The 20,597-nt window shown below is 42.4% G+C and overlaps 4 protein-coding genes across 6 annotated transcripts; 2 read left to right on the top strand and 2 right to left on the bottom strand.

The window, feature by feature from the left end:
- Positions 1-2,545: 2,545 nt before the first annotated feature.
- Positions 2,546-20,582, bottom strand: LOC6500872 (probable aminopeptidase NPEPL1). 2 transcript variants are annotated; one of them, XM_014911285.3, is made up of 8 exons: positions 20,317-20,582; positions 20,024-20,252; positions 19,920-19,963; positions 11,300-12,339; positions 11,085-11,241; positions 9,207-9,383; positions 3,025-3,135; positions 2,546-2,951 (listed from the first exon to the last, which is right to left on the bottom strand). In XM_014911285.3, exons 1-8 carry the CDS (start codon positions 20,461-20,463, stop codon positions 2,820-2,822), a joined length of 2,037 nt encoding a protein of 678 aa, XP_014766771.1. In that variant the 5' UTR covers positions 20,464-20,582; the 3' UTR covers positions 2,546-2,819. The 2 variants fall into 2 exon arrangements, with proteins under 2 accessions (XP_014766771.1, XP_001954080.1); XM_001954044.4 differs by lacking the exons at positions 19,920-19,963; positions 20,024-20,252; positions 20,317-20,582 and adding an exon at positions 13,108-13,294.
- LOC6499713 (kinetochore protein Spc25) lies at positions 13,392-14,663 on the top strand. The gene is made up of 3 exons (XM_001954043.4): positions 13,392-13,647; positions 13,711-13,894; positions 14,130-14,663. The coding sequence occupies exons 1-3, from the start codon at positions 13,512-13,514 to the stop codon at positions 14,455-14,457; spliced, it is 648 nt and encodes a 215-aa protein (XP_001954079.1). The 5' UTR covers positions 13,392-13,511; the 3' UTR covers positions 14,458-14,663.
- Positions 14,872-17,128, top strand: LOC6499714 (probable cytochrome P450 304a1). 2 transcript variants are annotated; one of them, XM_001954042.4, is made up of 4 exons: positions 14,872-15,013; positions 15,069-15,320; positions 15,769-16,625; positions 16,684-17,128. In XM_001954042.4, exons 1-4 carry the CDS (start codon positions 14,920-14,922, stop codon positions 17,011-17,013), a joined length of 1,533 nt encoding a protein of 510 aa, XP_001954078.1. In that variant the 5' UTR covers positions 14,872-14,919; the 3' UTR covers positions 17,014-17,128. The 2 variants fall into 2 exon arrangements, with proteins under 2 accessions (XP_001954078.1, XP_032312263.1); XM_032456372.2 differs by having other exon boundaries at positions 14,915-14,940.
- On the bottom strand, positions 18,676-19,619 carry LOC6500871. Its single transcript, XM_001954041.4, has 2 exons — positions 19,393-19,619; positions 18,676-19,326 (listed from the first exon to the last, which is right to left on the bottom strand). The coding sequence occupies exons 1-2, from the start codon at positions 19,440-19,442 to the stop codon at positions 18,744-18,746; spliced, it is 633 nt and encodes a 210-aa protein (XP_001954077.1). The 5' UTR covers positions 19,443-19,619; the 3' UTR covers positions 18,676-18,743.
- Positions 20,583-20,597: the final 15 nt, after the last annotated feature.

Below are 20,597 nucleotides of genomic sequence, written 5' to 3'. Positions count from 1 at the left end.
ATCGAGCAGTGGGAATTAGGGGAAATCTCCGTGGCTCGCTATAACCCTGCATAATTCAGTAGCCGTAGCATAAAAATTAAACATTAAGATGGCAACGGCATGCTAAGCCGAGATCTCTGTCACTTTAGGTGCGGCAAAGAATTATGGATCTGGGCGGGATTTGTTCGAAACTTGTGCAGCTTAAATGCTGTGCTGGGGTTAAGCTGTCGTGTGGCAGCAACACCAACACCACCACCAGCAACAAAACAAAAAAACAAAAACAAGGATGCTGGGGAGAAGAAAAAACAATGAGAAGTGCCACAAAAGCCACACGGCCCGGCAACAAATTCTAATATTGCTTTTGTTTCTTGTGTGTTTCTGGGCTGTCTTCTGTTCCACTGCCATGGCACGCACTCTATCCGTTTGGCTTCAGCTTCAGCTCACAGCTTTAGTCTCTGTTTCAGCTTCAAATTGAGTTGTGAGCATAAAAAACCGAGAAAATGCTCTTGGGGGCAAGCGACAATGCGACAAAAGTCAACTGCTGCAGAGGCATCCAACGAGAGGCAATGGACAATGAACGATGCTCCACAGAAAACAAATATCTTTGAAAAGCAAAAATATTCTTTTATCTCACTGATATACTTACTTCACTCTACCTATATTAATTGTAAAGAATATAAGGTCTGAAAACCAATGTCTTACAAGTAATTTTTAAGAAATAACCATTCCATATCTTTTCTTCAAGTGCATTCAGCCTGTTGACCAATACGCAGTGTGAAGATATTTATGGCCACTGGCCAGAGGCTGCAGCTCCGACCATCGTCCTTTGAGGATAAAACACTGGCTTGAGTCCTGCTGCTAAGCCGTTTAGGGTTCAATCTCTATGGGGTCTAGGTCGATCGCTTGCCGCCAACGCGGCGTATGAGTGATGTGTTTGCAGTCAACAATCCAATTTCATGGCTGTTTGTTGTTTTCCCAGTTTAAATGGTAGAGAAAAAATCATAATTTGATATTTAAAAGCCGAAAAAAACCCATTTATATATTGGATAGGGGCCTTTTTTGCTTCCGGTGGCGTTTAAAACTAATCATGAAATAAAAAATATTGTCGCATCTGTCAAATATTTATGTTGGCTTTGCAAATACCAAAGCTGCTATAATTTTCGCTTGTGTGCAGAGCGCAAATAATCGCACCGGCTAAGCTGACAGCAGGTTTAAGTGTAGTAATTCAATTATGCAAATCATTTTATGTTTTTAAAATTTGCACTAACTAATGTAAATAATCTAGAAGCAAATCAAATACAAATTGTTTAGCTAAATATGTAGAGTAATTAATTTAAATATTATTTGTAATCCATTTCATGTAAAGCACTCTAGTTTGGTTACTTTTTTAATATTTAGAAATCCCAGTTAAACGCTACTTTAATGCCCTTGAATTCTCCCTTCCTCCCTACTCAACCTAATCCCCTGTAAGGATAAGACCCAAGCTGGCAAAACACTTCGAATCCACTCAGGAATGTTAAATGCACTGGCAGCATGTGCCACCATTCAATGGCAAGTGCAATAGCAATCGCAATTCTGGCTTGAGTAAGGTGGGGAGACAAGTGCGAAGGTCGAGTGAACCCCGCGGGGCCAATAGCTCCACACTCCGGTTCGGGGCTTAACAAATCACCTGAACACAAAAACACCCAAGCACACACACACACACACACTAGGGAGCTCACCTGACGCGCTGTTTACAGCACTTACAAATGAAAATAAACGCATTTCAAGCTAATTAAACAATAAAAGCGCCCCGAAAAGCAAATGGCGTAACAAAGCAAATAAAAATTGAGGCAAATTGGGAAGACGAGAGGGTAGAAAATAAAATAAAAGTGCACGGCATTGGCATTAGTCGTGGGCGTTGCCATGGGCGTCCTGCTCCTCCTTCTCTACAGGGGATCCCTGACAGCTGACAAACGCGAGCGTGAAACTCTGGTGCGCAGAAAAGTAGGCAACAAAGACGGCAGCGATGTGATGCGACGACGTGGCACAATGATGTTGCAATTTAATTTGTTCTGTCGGCGTGAATGGTTGCCACCAGCCAGCACAGTTGCACTATCCCAAGCAAAGAGAATACCTGGTGATGATCATTTTGACGATGACGATGATGATGATGCGATGGCGTCGGTGATTGTGATGCTGATGAATCCACTTAGACGTCGAGCACCAGGCAAGGGAAATATATGCAACAGGAATAGCAACTGCCACATCACAACACATGCGACAGCGACATTCGGAGTGTAGCTTAATTGAACAGCCAAAGGATGAAATAAAAGTCAAGGACCAAGCTTGTGAACTGCACTTGGACATGTATTAATTAAATAAATGGAACAATATATATATGTAAATAAAATTGTACCAAATGTCTATCAGCTGCCACATAAAATTTTTAAAATAAAAGTGAAAGCTTTACTTACCTTCCACATAAGGATATCCAATTTACCTATTATATATATTCATTAATATAATATATATAAAATATAAAATATATATTCATTATATATTAATTAATTAAAAGAACACCCTAAAAATTTCATATTTATTTATTTTATTTCATCGTATAATTCTCAAGCATAATTTTAAAAATATCTCAATTAAAAAGTAATGCATTCAATACTAATATATTTTAAGAAAATGACCACAGTAACATCATTGCGAACTTCATTTATTTCTAAAATAGTTTTTGTAAATTGTAAGGCCTGTTGTCTTGTTAAGGCCTAAAAACTGGGTGTTGCTCGGATAAGAGTCGCTTGAAATGCACATTAACTGGTGAGGCACTGATACGGACGATGAGGAACCACTTAATCGCGGCACTGCCGCTTGGATGGTGGCTCCTCCCCACATGGTGCGATGGATTGGAGCAGCTTTGAGTTCGTGTGGTTGCCAAAAAGCGTTAGCAGCAGGGCCACTCCATAGCCGGTGGCTCGTTCGCCCTGAAAGTACATATGAAAATATAGAAATAATAATAAAATAAAAACTCTATTGGCGTTGCCGGGAATCACTTACACAATGAACGGGCGTGGCCATGTCGACGTGCATCCAGACGCCCGGGTAGTCGAAGCCCAAATGGGCGGCTATGAAGAGACCAGCGCAGGAGGATTGTGCATTCTGTCGATCCTGGAAGCGGAAGGGAAATCGCAGTAAGACATGGTGACATATACAATCGGATGTGTGCGTGTCCCTATGTGGTCTATATTCTAAGGCTAAATACATATATCTATGGGTGTTTGTGAAGCATGCAACAAGCAAAACTTGGCGGCGCTTTATTAAAAAAGCGTCCTGCCGTGCCGAGCAACAAGAATGTATATTTATAGAGATAGATGAAAAAGACGAGGGCTGATAGTATAGTTTGAAAACTAAAATATATGAGTTGTAAACTATTTAAGAGTTTTTCAACATAATACTTTTTAAATTATTCCTTTTTATGTGACTTTTTTTCTTACCTTTCTAATACAACCTTCTTTCCTATATCCTTCAATCTCCCCTCTGGAAAGTGGCAGGTCTGGGTGTGCTAATGCCTAAATTATATGCCATGCACTGGCAGCAGCGTAGCGGAAGCAGTCGCTCTACTAACTTTAGCGGAAATTGCAACGCTTAAATGCCAAACATAAAGTACAGTTTACACATGTGCACCCATACACACACACATACACACAAGGAAGACCAGCCAAATAAAGGAAGAACATTCTGTTGCCTGCTGACAGTTGGCCAAAAAAAAGGGAGGAGCTACTACCAGACTTCACCAGCAGGACTTACGGAATAGAGCGGACAGGACCAACGGACCAGCAGTGAAAATTACATGACAGTGCGCTCTGGGTTCCGCCTCAAGACGAACAAACATCGGAAGTCAAAAGTCCATTGAGGCAACACAACGGACAACTACACTAAAGGTCTGCCATCAACCAAACAATAATGTCTTTGTAAAATTTTAAAATTTAAAAAAATTACGACAGTTTCTTATTATTATACTACTAACAAGATAAGACAATGAATATATTTTTAATATTTATTTTCGAGACTTCTTTCTGTGTATCATTGCTTCCTGTTGCTTTTGAAACTGCATTTCATTTTCCAGCCATGCACGAGGAGTTGAAGTTGGCGGTTTGCAGCTAATAGCCAGCTTTTGTTATGAAACTTGCGGCCTTCGCTGAAAAGTCTACTACTGCTAAATTTTCAAGCGCTTAGTAAAAACAGTTTGATTAGCCCGGGGCATATGTGTGCTTCAAAACTTTTCAAATGCAAAATCTCCCAATGAACCGCTTCAGTTGAAGATGAACACGGAAGTGGTAAACCGTACTGTTGCTGCCAGAAAACTTTAGTTTCCCTCTTGAGTTTAGCTACTTCTCATAAAAGATATTGAATTCTGAGTCTTCTTAAATCAAATACAACACCCGAGGAATTGGTTATAATAAATGCAATTACGCTTTATAAGCTCCTTTTCAAATTGAAAAGCCGCCGACGCTGAGGCTCGATGTAACTTTGGTGCTAATTAAATGTTTAACATTCGACAAATCTGAAAGCGAGGGCGGATCACGCACATCCTATGGTACGCACTTTCGATGTAAGGGCCGGGCCATGAAAGCCCTGAAAACCGAATGGCCAAATCGAATCGAATCGGGCTTTCATCAATAATGGCAAACATTTGTCAACATAATGTCATTAACATTGATTGCATTAGGCCCTGGACTGATTGTGTGTGCGTTTGTCTATGTTTGTATCTCTCTAGGCCTTTTGTAAATAACGAAGCTACATCGAATCTCCTTGCCGTCCGCCCGCCCGCGTCATCGACATCTCCCCCAGAAACTGACAATGGGTCGCCGACTAATTGCGGTTGTGAACGTGACCGGCGAACACCGCCGTGCGAAACCACCCGACGACACCGCTGTCACCTCACCGTCACCCATAGATTGGTCCAATCCTGACACCATTCGAATCAGTATCCGCCCCAACATCCGCTAAGCGCATTCAACATCCGTGCAATCGGCGATGATGCGATTCATTTGCGATTAACTTGAATTGAAATTAGCCAGCTGGCCAGCTGACGACATTGTCTCACATTTAAGCTGTTACTACTGATATTCAATCTGTGCTAAATACGCGTACATTGGAGGGAGAACGGCTTACATCAGTGGCAGATTCACGCCCCCGGGGCATCAACTGGTTGCGAGTATCAATTACGCATTCATTCGATAAGCGGCGCGATCTCTGAAAGGATTTGCCAACGATGACATCCAACGATTTACCCCAAGGCGACAAACCATTTTTATTCAATTTTCGCAATGTCGTAGTCGTCGCTTTCAAAACTTCACCGCCGCAGGCCAAATGTCACAAAAAAATATACACAAAAGGAGAAAACATGCCAAGGGAAGGATATTCTTTTTACATAGGATATTCTTTTTACAAGGCTCTTAGTTTTTGAATCGAAACTCCATTAACTGCATTACATTTATCGATTTTTTGGTTTCTTAAATTCATTTATATAAGAAAGGCTTGGCTTTCCAGTCGATTTGAATTCTTTAAATAAAAAAGAGAAATACACCCAACACCACTGCCGTGGCAGGGTAAAGTTGAACGGAAACCCAAGCATAACAAGCGGAAAGATTTGTGTTAACAAAGTCGCCGGTATTCGTTGCCGCCCCCTCAAGTAGGCAACGGAAATTGGGATCATTTCGCAAATTACGTGACTTCCACCATTCCCCCACCGACCGACCAGGCACTCTCTTGGCCTGTTGGTGAAATCTGCATTTAAACCACTGAGCTCGGGCATTATTTATAAACTGTTGCGGCATACTTTAATCAAAAAACTTAACCCATGCTAAGCATAACCGCAGAAGAGCAGAGGCAAGAGAGCCTCCGGGCTGGAAAAATATTAGGCGGCGCCTGGAGGTCGGGCTGTAAAAAAACTTTTGCCGCATAAAAAGTTCAATTTAATTCATTAAACCACGTAAAAAGTCGCCCTACAATTGAATTTAAAATGTCGACGCCCAATAAAAATGAACTGAACTTGGGACGAAACCAAAACAAAAAAAAAACACAATTACGCATACGCCGGGTGTGCCGGTTGTGCCGCTTAGGCCGCAGCACACTGCAACACGTTGCTTGTGCCGCACGGTTTCAAACGAAATGGAATGGGTTTATCTAAAATTCATGCTCGTCTTCAGAAAGCGGGCACAGCTTTTTACGATTTAACATAAAAATCAATTACCAACAATGGGAAAATTTCCCAGTCATAAAACGGCGAGTAACTTTCGACTTGGATTCCTTCGCGCGCCGTCACCGTCGCCGCCGGAAATTGAGAAACAATTGGAAATGTTTAAGCAAATTTTATTGTCCCGCCGCCGTGTTGCTTATGTTTTACTTATGACACCCATCTCCTATCTCTCTACCACCAAAGCCACAGACACAGACAGAAAAGTCTAAGACTGATTTACTCGGAAGAGCCAACCGTGGACGGATGAATGAATGAATGGTTGGATGCATAAATGGCTTCTAGGTCGGACAGTCGCGGTCATAAAGTTTCCGTAATTTGGGATAATATTATTTTTACTTTCTTCCATTTCTGTTTGCTTCTGCTTAGTGACTTGGAAGAGGAAATTTCGTCTTAAAATCGAAGCGGGGAAAGGCCTTAAGGTTAAAAGGAAAACGGAAAGTAATTCGCAGAACATGGTAATTTAATGAGAACTTTCTGCTGCTTTTGATACGAAGCAGATAGCGGATGGATGTTCATCGAAAATTAATACGTTTTCCGACGTTTTTTCTGCGGAATTTTCCCTTTAAATCATGATGCTTTAAATCAACTGGTTTCCTATTTAGTTTTCTGTTTCATTTTGGCTCAATAAAAGCCCAATTTAAAAAAGGCAAGCCACAAAGAGACTGTTTCATAAATAGCAACATTCCCGACATGGTCAGCCGGAAAACCGAAACCCCACTTCCACATCGATTTCAGCAGTTCCGAACGTCAAGAGACATCCCCTAATTATCGGCTTAAATGGTTTCATTTAATTCGCGAACTCGCAGCGTGTAATCTGCAGCAAGGACAACGCTCCTGATGGCAGACAGCCACAAATATCGCCGCACGAGGGCAGGGATCACAGCTCGAAAATGGTGCGGAACAAATGGGAATCGGTTATTTAAAAGCCAGATGGATGGTAGATAGGGGACAAGAACCTCGCCTGCCCCACCTCCCACCAAATGGCTAGGTACCTGCTGACGGTTGCCAAAATGAGCTGAAACGGAAGCCAGGCAACGAAAGCCAAAGCCAGCGGGCAACAAAATGCCCTGGCGACCGCTAACAACACTCATAATCCCTCCATTTAGTGGCAAACTAGGGGAAAAGACTCCCGCAAGGCAACGGAAAAAATAAAAGGAACCAGAAGGCAGTCCGAAAAAAAGGCGAGCTCGTGTAATTTAAACGCAACGCGTGGGAATTTGCCTCAAAACCAGCCCGCCAAGTGGCAAAAAAAAAAAGGGAGTCACGGGCGGACGGTGATGGCGCTTGGGGGTGTGGTTTAGTGGGCAGGTATTTCACCTTTTTCGCATTTAACGTTGAATGCATTTGGAATTTAAAACACTTTATCACAGACACCAATGACAAAGTGCGCGGCGCTGTCACATCAACTGCAGCAGGACGAAGAGGAGTGTGCCGGTGTGCGGGTGTGCGGGTGTGTTGTGTGTGGCATGGCCAACCTGCAATGGTGTGATATTTTGACTTGATTCCCATTTTTTTTCGAGAGGGAACACAACTGGTGTGGGGCTAGCCGAAGGGTGCCTGACGAAAAATCAAACATCCAAACATGCAGGCAACTGACAAAAAAGGACACAGAAAAGTATCTTACTTGTATTTCATAAAAAAATACTTAAAAATTAACTTAAATAAAATATATAATTGGTTAGGTATTATTATTATTTTAAGAAGAATAACTTTTAGCTTTGGTACTTTATTTTTAGTTCAGTGTACCCATCGAAGTGGGGTTGGATGGGCGATTGGCAGGTGGCCAAAATTGCCACGCCACTTGACCCGCTCGGCATCTACGCACCAGCCAGCCAGCCAGCAGTCATCCTGCCAGATCCCAGGTCCCCCGTTCTCGTATCCCCCGCCCGCCAATCCACTTCGGATACCTCCGCCCACGGCGTGACAATGATGAATGACCATTGATCCGAAGCGCTTGCAACGTACAATAAGGTAACTCGATTTGGTTGGCTGTTGTGGCAGGAACTGGAACTGAGAGAAGCCCCGGGGCACCGACGCACCACGCGCTCTGCTGCCTGGCTGACTGGCTGGCTGGCCATCGCCCAGAGATGGGTTTATGGCTCACCAAGCCCCAGACCCAGTGGGTTTCCTCTCAGCTCACAGCTCACAGCCCATTCCCCAATCCTCTGGCCTTTCTAATGGCTGCAAAAGTGGCTGCTGGCGTAGATTGAACGCCAAAGTTTTTGATACATGTGGATGCTACATGGATCGTAGAGTGGTGCTGGGGTGCTGGTGTGTGTTGTCTGTGTGTGTGTGGCATAAATCAGAGTAATACTAATCAATCTTTAAACCAAACATGACGTTCATCATTTTTCCGCAACCGTGCGGTCGTGTGTAAGACAAAAGAACAACATTGAGAGTGCAAGCCATAAAGTTAATTAAAAATGTGTGTAAAATATCTAGGGAGTTCAAAAAAGGAAAACAAAAAAAAATAGCAAAAAAAAAACAAAAAACTGTGGGAAAACGGAAAATGAATTGAAAACAAATGTATAAAGTTACATCGAAACTTGATTAAAACTTTCTCAAAGTCACTCTCATTTCATCTGCGGAAGATTCGGATGTGGAAGGCGGCCCTAAAAGTTCGGCACGGGTGTCTTCGATAATGCATAAATTGAGCTACTTTTGGGGATTGATTTGGGGCAGTCCATGCTTCTCTTAATCTAAAAAAAAAATTCTACAAGAAAAATAGGAAAAAGAAAGCGTGCGGCACGAGATGAAAACTGTAGATAGTTTGCTTTAAACGGATTTGGCTTGAAGGAAACTTTTAAAGATTTGTGGGGGAAGTTATGTACATTATTCGAAGAAATCTAATAGATTTAAAAAGGCATACTTAAGTCATTGCTTTAAATACATATAATGTTACTAAACATAATCCGTATTCTTGCTTCAGTTTGAAATAAACTTATAGTTTAATAGTCGAAGTCGAAAAAGTACTTACCGAAACAGAGTTCTTCATATCAGCAATGGCTGAGGCGAATTCGGAGAAATGCAACTCGGGGCAATAAATAATGGGTGCCAATAAATCGCCGGATTTGCGTCCAGCCTGCAACGACTTGGCCTCCCATGTCTCCGAGTTTGTCAATATGGCGCCGTGATACTTGCCTGTTGCTACGCCCTGGAACGAGAATGGCCAACAATAGATATAGTATTGCTTAGATGCGAGTAATCGCAAATGAAATATTCAACGGCATGGCCGTGGAGATATACCCGCTGGGGAGGGTTTGATAGAAAACAAGTAACAATCAACAAAATGCCAGCAATAAAACCGTACAGCAACTAACAATGTTATGGAAGTGAAACAAAGGGGATGGGGGTGTGGTGTGCTGTTGAGAGGAGTAAGCACGAAAATTGCGAGCTTCCGACGCGACCAGCAATAAAAAGGTGCAAGGTTATTTAGCACGAGCAACACCCAAACAACAGGCAAGGACTCCGTGGCGCGCGTGTTCAACTGCAGCTGGACAAATGAAGGCAGCTCCGGCGGCAGCAGAAGCAACAAAGGCACCAACACCACCAATACACTACAAAATGTAAGCCCATAAAGGCAAAAAGGGATGTATTTAAATCAATTGAAACTTGAAAGAATCAAAAACAAGATTGAGCAAAATTTGTAATGCCTTTTCATAATGAAATCTAAACTAGTTTGTCGTTTTATTCACTGGTAATGACTTGTATTATTTATTTAAAGATTTAAATTTAAAATTAAATAGTTCTTGTTCTTTAAACTCTCCTTAAATTTCTTTCAGTGCTCGAATACCACCAGCATTCAGGAGAAAACACAGCAGCAAGAGGTGTAACAAGCAGCAGGAACATAAAATGTAAAAGCGAAAAAGTGTTGGCTGCCATTTGTTTGCTGCTGCTGCTGTTGCTGCTACTGCTGTTGCAGTGGCAGTGGCAGTGGCAGTTGCGCCAATGTTGGCAATTAATATTATTGCATCCCGTCTAGGTGTGTGTCTGGGTGTAATGAAATTAAGCACAACAAGCAAAACGCCAAAAACGGAAAACGGAATTCTAAACAAAATGGCAAAATGTTGAAAATGTTGCCTGTGCAGGGCAGGGAGGGATTGGGATTTGGCCGTTTTTAGGCTGAGTACCAAAGGAATTTTTAGGACCAAAAAAAAAAAAAAAAACAAGGGACGATGAGGAGGACAATGCAGATTTCGGTGGGAGGGACAAGGCAAACTCAGGCCACGCCATGGCCAGTTTCGATTTATTTCCCATCGAACCACAAATAACGTAAATTGGCATCATATTTTAAGCAAATTGCAGTCAAGATTTATGGTAATTGTGCTCCATCGCAGCAGCTACTCAGTTGGCTCTGGCGTTGCAGCGGAAAATGGGAATCCCCACCACCGACCAACCGAACGTAGAAACCACCCAATCCACCCATCTTTCCACACAACCCACCCACAACCATCCAACGGCCACAAACGACGAATCCTTTGCAGTTGCTGGTCTGCCAATACTGCCGCTGCTATTCCTCCAAGTTGCCAGCGAAAAACCAAATTTGCAATTTATTTTTCCAATTAACCTCGTGACTTTTATAAAGCATGGCATAAATTCTCGCACAACAACGCTGTGGCCCGCCCAAGTAGAGCCAAGGCCGCCCGCCCGCAACTATACCTGGTTGCCCTGGATTCGAGGTGTAAAGATCTCGAAACTGAAATTACTTTGGACATTGGTAGAATTATTTGCTGGCTTCAGTCTCCTCAAAGTTAACCACAAAATACTATTAAAGTAGAAAGCCTAAAAGAAGCTCTCAAAGCAGATGGTTTTTAAGACAATCTTGGCATTTCTGGAAAATGTATTCTTTTCTTACCTGGGCACCAGTCAGTGTGGCCATGTCCAGGATAATATTGGCTTTTAGATCCTTGTTAGCAAAGCATACGCCATCCGACAGCACCAAGCGGCCCTCAGCGTCCGTGTTGTTAATCTCCACAGTGCGTCCAGAGTACAAAGTGTGAATGTCATCAGGCCTTCAAAATAAAGATACATTTATAAAATAAATTGTTATATTAAAATGGATAGCCCAACCTTGTGGCATTGGGTCCAACCGAGTTCTCTGCCAAGCAGAAGACAGCGTGCAGATTATCCGTGAATCCGCACTTCACGGCGGCATAGAAGGCACCTAAAATAGCAGCTGCTCCGCCGCAATCCCGCTTCATGCCCGGCATGGCAGTCTTGCCCTTGATGCTCAGGCCGCCGGTATCGTAAACGATGCCCTTGCCTACCAGAGCAATGGTCTCCTGGGCACATTTCGGCTCGTGCGAGAGCACCACCAGAGCTGGTGGCACAGCAGCTGCCTTTCCCACGCCGTAAATTCCACCAAATCCACGTTCCTTCAGCTCCTCGCCACGGATTATTTGTGGCGTAATGCACAGCTCGTTGCCGATCTCCTCCACAGCCTGGATAAAGTGGTCAACGTTCATCTCGTTACAGGGCATGTCGACAATGCGTGCAGTCAGCCTGATGCCCCTGGTGGTCTCAGTAAGGCACTTGATCTCGTCTTCCGTCAGCGGATTACAATCCACGCCGCCATCCTTGTCAATCACCACAAACTCCACGTTGACCAAATTACGGCTAGTGTCCTTAGCTCCATCACCGCATCCGGCATCACCGCAGCCCACCTCGGATTTAACTGGAGTCGAGGATCGTCCATTGCCGGTTTTGCGAGAGTATAGAGGAAAAGCACGAACCACCGCACAAGCGCTGGCAAAAAGGTTCTCCCGCTCGCAGACCAGCACCACGGTCTCCTCCGGCACGTTCATCACGTGACTCTTCACCAGACGGGTAATAGCATGAGCTCTCGATGCGGTATTATGACGGGAAGCCTTCAAAGGCAGCGCAGCTACAGTCGCCGAATCCAAGTACAGAGAAACCTTATCAGTCGGTGCCGGATGTAAACAGGCAACTGCATTCAAGAATGTCTCCTCGCTGACTCTGGGAGACAATTTGCTGGCCAAATCATTGAACTTGACGAGATTCAGATGGCGCAGCTGGCCGATTATCAGAACGGGATGGGTCTGGGGATCGCTGGTCCCCAGCGAAGCGTTGAATTTCAGGTCCGTGGCCATCTGTGGGAGGAAAATAACACGAATGAGTAGAGATTTGGAACTGAAGCTCGGGGAATGCGACTGAATCCCAGCGATAAGCCGCTGCGATAAGATATATTGTGCTAATCTCGGATTTACTACTTTGCCAAGTGCCCCACATGCTTATCAGTCGATGACTTTGTACCGCAGTGGCAGTGGTCGCCTCTCAGCTCTACTCCCAGTCAATTGATGCAGTCGTCCATAAATCACGAGAGGTTTTAAAAAGCGAGATAAGGATGTGCCGGGTCTTGGGTGGGTAATAAAGGGGGTGGGTAGTAAAGGAGTGACTAATTAGAGGGTATTTAGTATATGCTGTGCAAAAGGATACCATTTTTGAAGCTATTTTTCTGCAAGTTCAAGGTTATCATAAATACGTTCAATAAACAAAGCTTCTTGGGAATTTTATGATTTCTTTGGATATAAAGATAAGGCTACTAATAAAATAAACTTATATAGAACCTCCCAAGAGAAAGACAAAGCCAGCGTGACCTTGAGCCGCGAAGCAAGAACAACAAGTGGGTCGTTGACCGCTTCGCAAAATTCTTTTCTAAAATGCGGGGCATCTTCTGCATTAAGTTGCAGTGTCATCATGGAGTTGGTTTTCCCTCCGACTTGTCCAGTTCTAAGGCGAACGTATAGCACTCATTATGCAAATGTTTTCCCACTATTTTTAGATTTGCTTAGTTCGCAAAAAATGATTTTTGGCACAAAGCTTGCAAATTTTTTGCATTAATTGTTCGTTGCTCTCACCTTTCCAACGCGACTGCTGAAGTTACGGGCGAGAAGATTTCGTAAGGGTCGAGTGCAAGAGAAGAGCAGCCACTGCATGAATAGTTGCAAAATAGTCCGGAAAATGCTGCGTTTCCGTTTTTCTTTTAATTTTTATTAGCTTGATTTTTTTTTGACTGATTGGTTGCCGGCTTTCAGAGATGAGAAACGATAGCTGACAGTTGGTATTCGATTATCGATATTTTATCTCTTCCTTTACCGTTTTATTATCGATAGTTCAATATTTCTATCGATAAATTCAATCGCCAGGATCTGGCAACGCGTTAAACTCTGGAAGTATCATCCCTAACTGGAAGCCAAACAAAACAAACGCCGCTGAATTTTAAAACATTTTTTACGAAAACATCAACAGGAACCCTAAAAACATGGCCGTTGGACTGGATAGAGCAGATAAATCAAACTATGCCCTACGTTTGAAGGAAATGTTCAACAAAGAGATACGCTTGCAGTGCCGTGAGACCAACATCAGCAAAATGAGTTCCAAATTTCATGACAATCTGCGTTAGTTTGCAAACAAAACTACTTTTAAAAACCCAAATGTAATACAAATTTGTTATTTAATAGTCACAGCAATGGAAAAAGCGGACTGGCAGCAACGAGAGCTCGAGAGGATCGAAAGACAGCTGGTTTTGAACCGCCAGGAGTTGGAGAAGCGACTGCTACTGGAGAAGGAGCTGACTCGGGAACTGGAGGCCACCAAACTACAAGAAGCAACAGTGCGGGAGCACAACAACGAGCTAATGGAATGGTCAGTTCCAACTATAAAAATCAAGAAGAATCATTTATTTCCGAAAATAATCTTAATTGAAAGCCTTTTTAATTACCTTCAATTTATATATTATTTATAGAAAACTCAATGATTCATATTAATTCTTCTGAGACATTTTATTTGAAACAAAAAGTCAAAATTTACTTTATATAAGTTTACTATTTCTATATGCCATACACACAAGTACATATGCTCCTTTGTTTACCTTTAATAGCATACACGCGCTGAAACGGGCCACTGGGACAAGTATAAATCACGATGCGTTGCCGGCACGTGTGAAAGGTGTCACTGTACTGAGGAACACCGACGGCGACCAATGGATACCCTTTGACTTGGCAGTAACGGATACAGAGGGATTGAACTCTCTGTGCCAAAAACTTCAAAGCAACAACATAGACGTAAACAAATGGCGTCAACTTGTCTCGCTTGCCACGGAAATGTCGATGAAATGGAATTATTCTACACCGAATCGCAGGGACAACGCCAAGGTGGACATCATTGAGATTGATCTCACCTCGCCCACAAATCAGATCATACTTTGAACAGTGGAATACAACCCTCTTTGAACTCGCCACGCAACATTTCAAATTGAAAACCTAATTACTTGAGCTTCAAATAATTAAAAGTTTCTAGAGTCAATTATAAATAGATTTTAAATTAACATATAAAACATTAAATAAGTAAAATATGTATATTTTTTTAAATAATATTGTGCTACCAAAATATAAAAAAATGTTATTGAACAATATTTTAAATGCAAAATTCCTAAACTTCTTGGCCGTCCCTGTTAATCTGGCAATCAGAAATGTCATAACTGAGACGCAATGGCACTCGGACCGTCCGATCAGCTAAGTACCGATTTCTATACATAGATTGCCTTTGTGTAATTGCTCCTGTCCCATCGGCCAGCGAGAGAGTATGAGTGGATTATCATCGAACATGGGACGGCTACAAAAACGCAACTGCACGGCAGCGATGTATTCAGTCGGTGGCCGGACTTTAAAATGATCACGGGACTTCTCCTGGTAATTGTCGTAGTTGCATTTTTGTGCCTATCTTATCGATATGCAGTGGCGCGACCCAAAGGATTTCCTCCTGGTTCGTCGGGAAGCCAAAGGATATTTTTTTCATAAGCTAATCGGATAATTAACAGGACCCCCAAGGATACCATTTTTTGGAAGCTACCTTTTCCTGTTGATGATAAATTTCAAGTATCTGCACAAGGCAGCCTTAACCCTCAGTCGATGGTACAAATCGGATATTATTGGACTTCATGTGGGTCCCTTCCCCGTGGCCGTCGTCCACAACTACGAGGGTGTTCGCGAGATCCTTAACAACAAGGCGTTCGATGGACGTCCTGGACTCTATGTGGCCGCCATGCGAGATCCAGGCGATGAAATCCGAGGTAAGATGGGAACTATCTGTGAGGTGATAGTCGCGCCTTATAATACTAATAATAGCTTTGTTCTTATTATTGGGGTCAATATGAAATTAATTGACAAGACGGGGAATAACAAAGCATTCTTATCACTAAAGAACTAATAACCATTGCATATGAATACCTTGTTTTAGGGTTTTTATTTTCTTTTTGAAGCCTAATCAGGGATCACAAAAACTTGTTTTTTGTTTGATTTATTTGCGTTATAAAATTAATACAAGCAAACATTTAAAAATGTCCAACTAATTACTTTTAATCGCAAAGATTGTAGCAAGATGGCTGGTTTTTGTGAACTCTAAGCTCTTCACCGCAATCATCTTATCTTATTGGGACACACACAAGTGAAACTCTCATTTCTGATAGGAAAAAAACACTTTCTATTATATTATTAAAGCAATCTTGTTCCCACATACAGGTATTTTCTTTCAAGACGGGCCCCTTTGGAAGGAGCAGCGACGTTTTATCCTGCGATATCTTCGCGATTTTGGTTTCGGCCGGCGTTTTCAGCAACTGGAGTCAGTGATCCAGGAGCAGCTCACGGACATGCTCGACCTCATCCGCAACGGACCAAAGTATCCGCATGAGGAGGCCATGGTTAAGCCAGGTGGATACCGAGTGCAGCTTCCGCTTCTCTTCAATCCCTTCTCGGCCAACTCGCATTTCCACATTGTCTACAATGAATGCCTGCCACGTGAGGAAATGGGCAGACTCATTAAGCTTTGTCAAATGGGAATGCAGTTCCAGCGCAACGCGGATGACTATGGCAGAATGTTGAGTATCCTGCCCTGGATCCGCCACTTGTTTCCAGAATTGAGTGGCTACAGTCAAATGCATGAAGCCAATGTATTTGTTCACAAGTTCTTTGCCGATTTTGTGGACCGTCATTTGGAAACCTATCAGGAGGGCGTGGAGCGCAACTTTATGGATGTTTATATAACGGAGATGCGTCAGTCTCCGGGTTACGGTTTTAATCGAGATCAGTTCATAATGGGGCTTGTGGACTTTTCATTTCCAGCCTTCACCGCCATTGGAGTGCAATTGTCCTTGCTGGTTCAGTATTTAATGCTTTATCCGGAGGTATTGAAACGAATCCAAAGCGAGGTGCATGAGGTAGTTGGTTGTGGACGGCTCCCGACTCTGGAGGATCGGAAGAGCATGCCCTTTACAGAGGCCACCATTCGCGAGGGACTGCGCATTGAGACCCTGGTGCCTTCCGATGTGCCTCACAAGGCATTAGTGGACACGGAGCTGCTGGGCTACAAAATACCCAAAGTAAGTATTACTTAAACTTCGAAAGCATAAATTCTTAATGGCTCCTTCCCAACCTTAGAACACAATCGTCGTACCCAGCCTGTATGCCTTCCATTCGGATACTCGCGTCTGGAAGGATCCAGAAAACTTTCGCCCAGAGCGATTCCTTGACTCGGAAGGCAAGCTCAATCTTAAGTTGGACGTTTCTTTGCCCTTCGGAGCAGGAAAACGACTCTGCGCCGGCGAAACATTTGCCCGCAATATGCTCTTTCTAATGACCGCCACCATTTGCCAGCACTTTGATTTTGTTTTGGCCCCGGGCGATACATTACCGGATCTTTCCCAGAACCTGAATGGCCTGATCATATCTCCACCTGACTTCTGGGTACAGTTGCAGGAAAGGCACTGAATCAAGCTAGAGGAGCAAATACCATCTTAGAATTAAGAATTACCTTTATTAGTTAGAATAATTTCAAATCATTTAAAAGTATTAACCATAAACTATACTTATGGAAAAACAAGTATATTTCCAGTCATTTCATTGGCTGGATTCAATCCACATTTTGGGGCCGCCCAAGAAAATTTGATCTAAACATATTTTGTTCCTAGATTTTGATGGAAATTGATAGGGAATCGCCCTACAAATCGTTTTAGGTATTCCGCATAAGAATCGGATACGAATTGGCAAAGATACAGCCCTCGCGGTGGGCCATATTGGCCTTTCCATACAGTATCCACATTTTGAAGGGGATGCCCCAGAAAATTTGATCAAAAATCTAAAAAATATTTTGTTCCTAGATGTTAATGGAAATTGATAGGAAATCGCTCTACAAATCATTTAAGGTATTCCGCATAAGAATCGGATACGAATTGGCAAAGATACAGCCCTCGCGGTGGGCCATATTGGCCTTTCCATACAGTATCCACATTTTGAAGGGGATGCCCCAGAAAATTTTATCAAAAATCTAAAAAATATTTTGTTCCTAGATTTTGATAGAAATTGATAGGGAATCGATCTACAAATCGATTAAGGTATTCCCCATAAGAATCGGATACGAATTGGCAAAGATACAGCCCTCGCGGTGGGCCATATTGGCCTTTCCACACAGTATCCACATTTTGAAGGGGATGCCCCAGAAAATTTGATCAAAAATCTAAAAAATATTTTGTTCCTAGATTTTGATAGAAATTGATAGGGAATCGATCTACAAATCATTTAAGGTATTCCGCATAAGAATCGGATACGTATTGGCAAAGATACAGCCCTCGCGGTGGGCCATATTGGCCTTTCCATACAGTATCCACATTTTGAAGGGGATGCCCCAGAAAATTTGATCAAAAATCTAAAAAATATTTTGTTCCTAGATGTTAATGGAAATTGATAGGAAATCGATCTACAAATCATTTAAGGTATTCCGCACACGAATCGGATACGAATTGGCAAAGATACAGCCCTCGCGGTGGGCCATATTGGCCTTTCCATACAGTATCCACATTTTGAAGGGGATGCCCCAGAAAATTTTATCAAAAATCTAAAAAATATTTTGTTCCTAGATGTTAATGGAAATTGATAGGAAATCGATCTACAAATCATTTAAGGTATTCCGCACACGAATCGGATACGAATTGGCAAAGATACAGCCCTCGCGGTGGGCCATATTGTCTTTTCCTTACATTATACACAGTTAGAAGGGGATGCCCCAGAAAATTTGATCAAAAATCTGAAAAATATTTTGTTCCTAGATTTTGGTAGAAATTGATAGGAAATCGATCTACAAATCGTTTTAGGTATTCCGCATAAGATTCGGATACGAATTGGCAAAGATACAGCCCTCGCGGTGGGCTATATTGTCCGTTCCATACATTATCCACATTTTGAAGGGGATGCCCCAGAAAATTTGATCAAAAATATAAAAAATATGTTGTTCCTAGATTTTGATAGAAATTGATAGGGAATCGATCTACAAATCGTTTTAGGTATTCCCCATAAGAATCGGATGCGAAATGGCGAAGATACATCCCTCGCGGTGGACCATATTGTCAATCCCATACATTTCCCTTGCCTATTCAATTGGAGTTTTATACTCTTTATATTTATGCAATTCGAACAAGCATTTTATAATATATAAGCGATTGTACCTAATCCCCATCACTGTCGGAGTCGGAGTTGTAATGCTCCGACAGACGAACCGGCAATGAAATCGGGGACGGAACGTCATCATCCTCATCGGAGCGAGTTGCTTCGCCCTGAGTGAGGTCGATCTCAGACACTGAACTGATGTCGGAGCTGTCCAACGAACTGATCGAGGATAAGCCCAGTGAAGTTAAAGAGGCCACCGAAGATGCCGAAGCCGCTGAAGCCAACAGGGAACGCGGTGTGGGACAATGAGAGCCCCCGGAGTCAGAGTCGGCCTTGTACCCATCCTCCTCCTCTTCATCATCGCATATGAAGGAATCATCCAATACGGAGGAGCATCCTGTTGTGTTAAGCAAATCGGCAGACATCGAAGCAGCACGACTCTCCTTGCGCAGCTCCACCACCTCGGAGAGGATCTGATGCTGCTTGCTTGCAATGGTGGTCACCAGCTGCTCCAGATTCTTGATGGTGGCCTCGTATTCGATTAGCTTCTTCTTCAGCTGCCAGTTCTCAGCTCGGCAGCTGGCCAACTCCAGGGAGGCACACATGGCAATCTTGTTGTCGTCAGTCTCCGCTGACTTGGTACTAGACGATATCCAAATTGTATCCAAAATGAGAAATAAACCCATTCTGTTTGCTTTTATAACTTACATGGATATTACATCACAGTCCTTTGCATGGGACTGGCGAGTGTGGGACATTTTGAGACTTGAAATTTACCTACAATTCAACAGCAGTCTATCGACCAACTGACTCGACCAAGAGATACCTTAAAAAATGTTCCCGAGACAGTCTGACACTGTTGACCTGATGGCTACGATCCATATATGAGCAAATAAATTTTTACACTTATGAATCTGTCATATAGTTTGACAGATATTTCCTGATGACTTTAATTCTGTAATTTACAAAAGCCTACTGATTTCAAAAGCACCATGTTTTTTTTTACTTCATTAGTAACTTTTGCGATATATGGTTATTGGAAAAAGTTATATAAAATCTGTGGATAGGAAGTTCCCTTCTGAGGCTTTCATAAGAGTTAAGAAAATAAGTCTTGCTTTCGTGAAAAAATGTATTTTTAATTTTAAGGTACTATTTAAGAATTTATGGAATAATGTAATTTTGTATCAAACTTCTTCAATTGACAATTGTTTAAATTAAAAAAAAAAAAAACTTACCTTTTTATTCTTGGATATGCATCTGGAAGATTTCCTGCAAGGACCTTTGGATATAAGGGCAGCTACTTTATTTTTCTTCCTTCATTTTAGATTTAATGACTTACATTTTTTTTCTCTTTTTACATGACTCGGGCACCGCTTTGCATGTTTTGAGCAATGTTTCTTAGATTTGCGCTTAGGGCATCTTGTTTTGAAACATCTGGACTCCGTAGAAGTACTCTCGACTGGACTTACAAAGGGAACCGGCTTTGCACATTTTCTCATTAGTTTCTTTTGCTTTACGGTACGACGGACCATCGGCGCTCGGGGTTTTACTTTTCGCTTAGGAACCGTCTACAACATTATGAAAAGAAATATAATTATTATTTGCTCAAAACCTTTGACTTTATTCACTTACCTTGATTCGGTAGGTTCTTCTGTGCGTTTCGCTCATCATATTCCAATTCAATGCTCCCTGACGGACTGCATCCTCGACCGAAATGCCAGGACAAAGGCGTTGATGGTCAAGCAGGTAACTCAAAAATCCATTCACAACTGGCAGCATATTGTGGCCAAATAATTATATCACTAAGAATTTTCACAAATTTGTATTATTTTTAGAATTCAACATATATTCGAGATGAAATAATAGGTTGTTCAAAGTCTGACGATGCGAACTGATCTGACAATAAACTGAAA

The sequence above is a fragment of the Drosophila ananassae genome, chromosome 2L (assembly GCF_017639315.1).
Source record: "Drosophila ananassae strain 14024-0371.13 chromosome 2L, ASM1763931v2, whole genome shotgun sequence".
NCBI classification, from domain to species: domain Eukaryota; kingdom Metazoa; phylum Arthropoda; class Insecta; order Diptera; family Drosophilidae; genus Drosophila; species Drosophila ananassae.
Note: the sequence above shows the minus strand (reverse complement) of the source record. Positions and strands in the feature narration are given on the sequence as shown.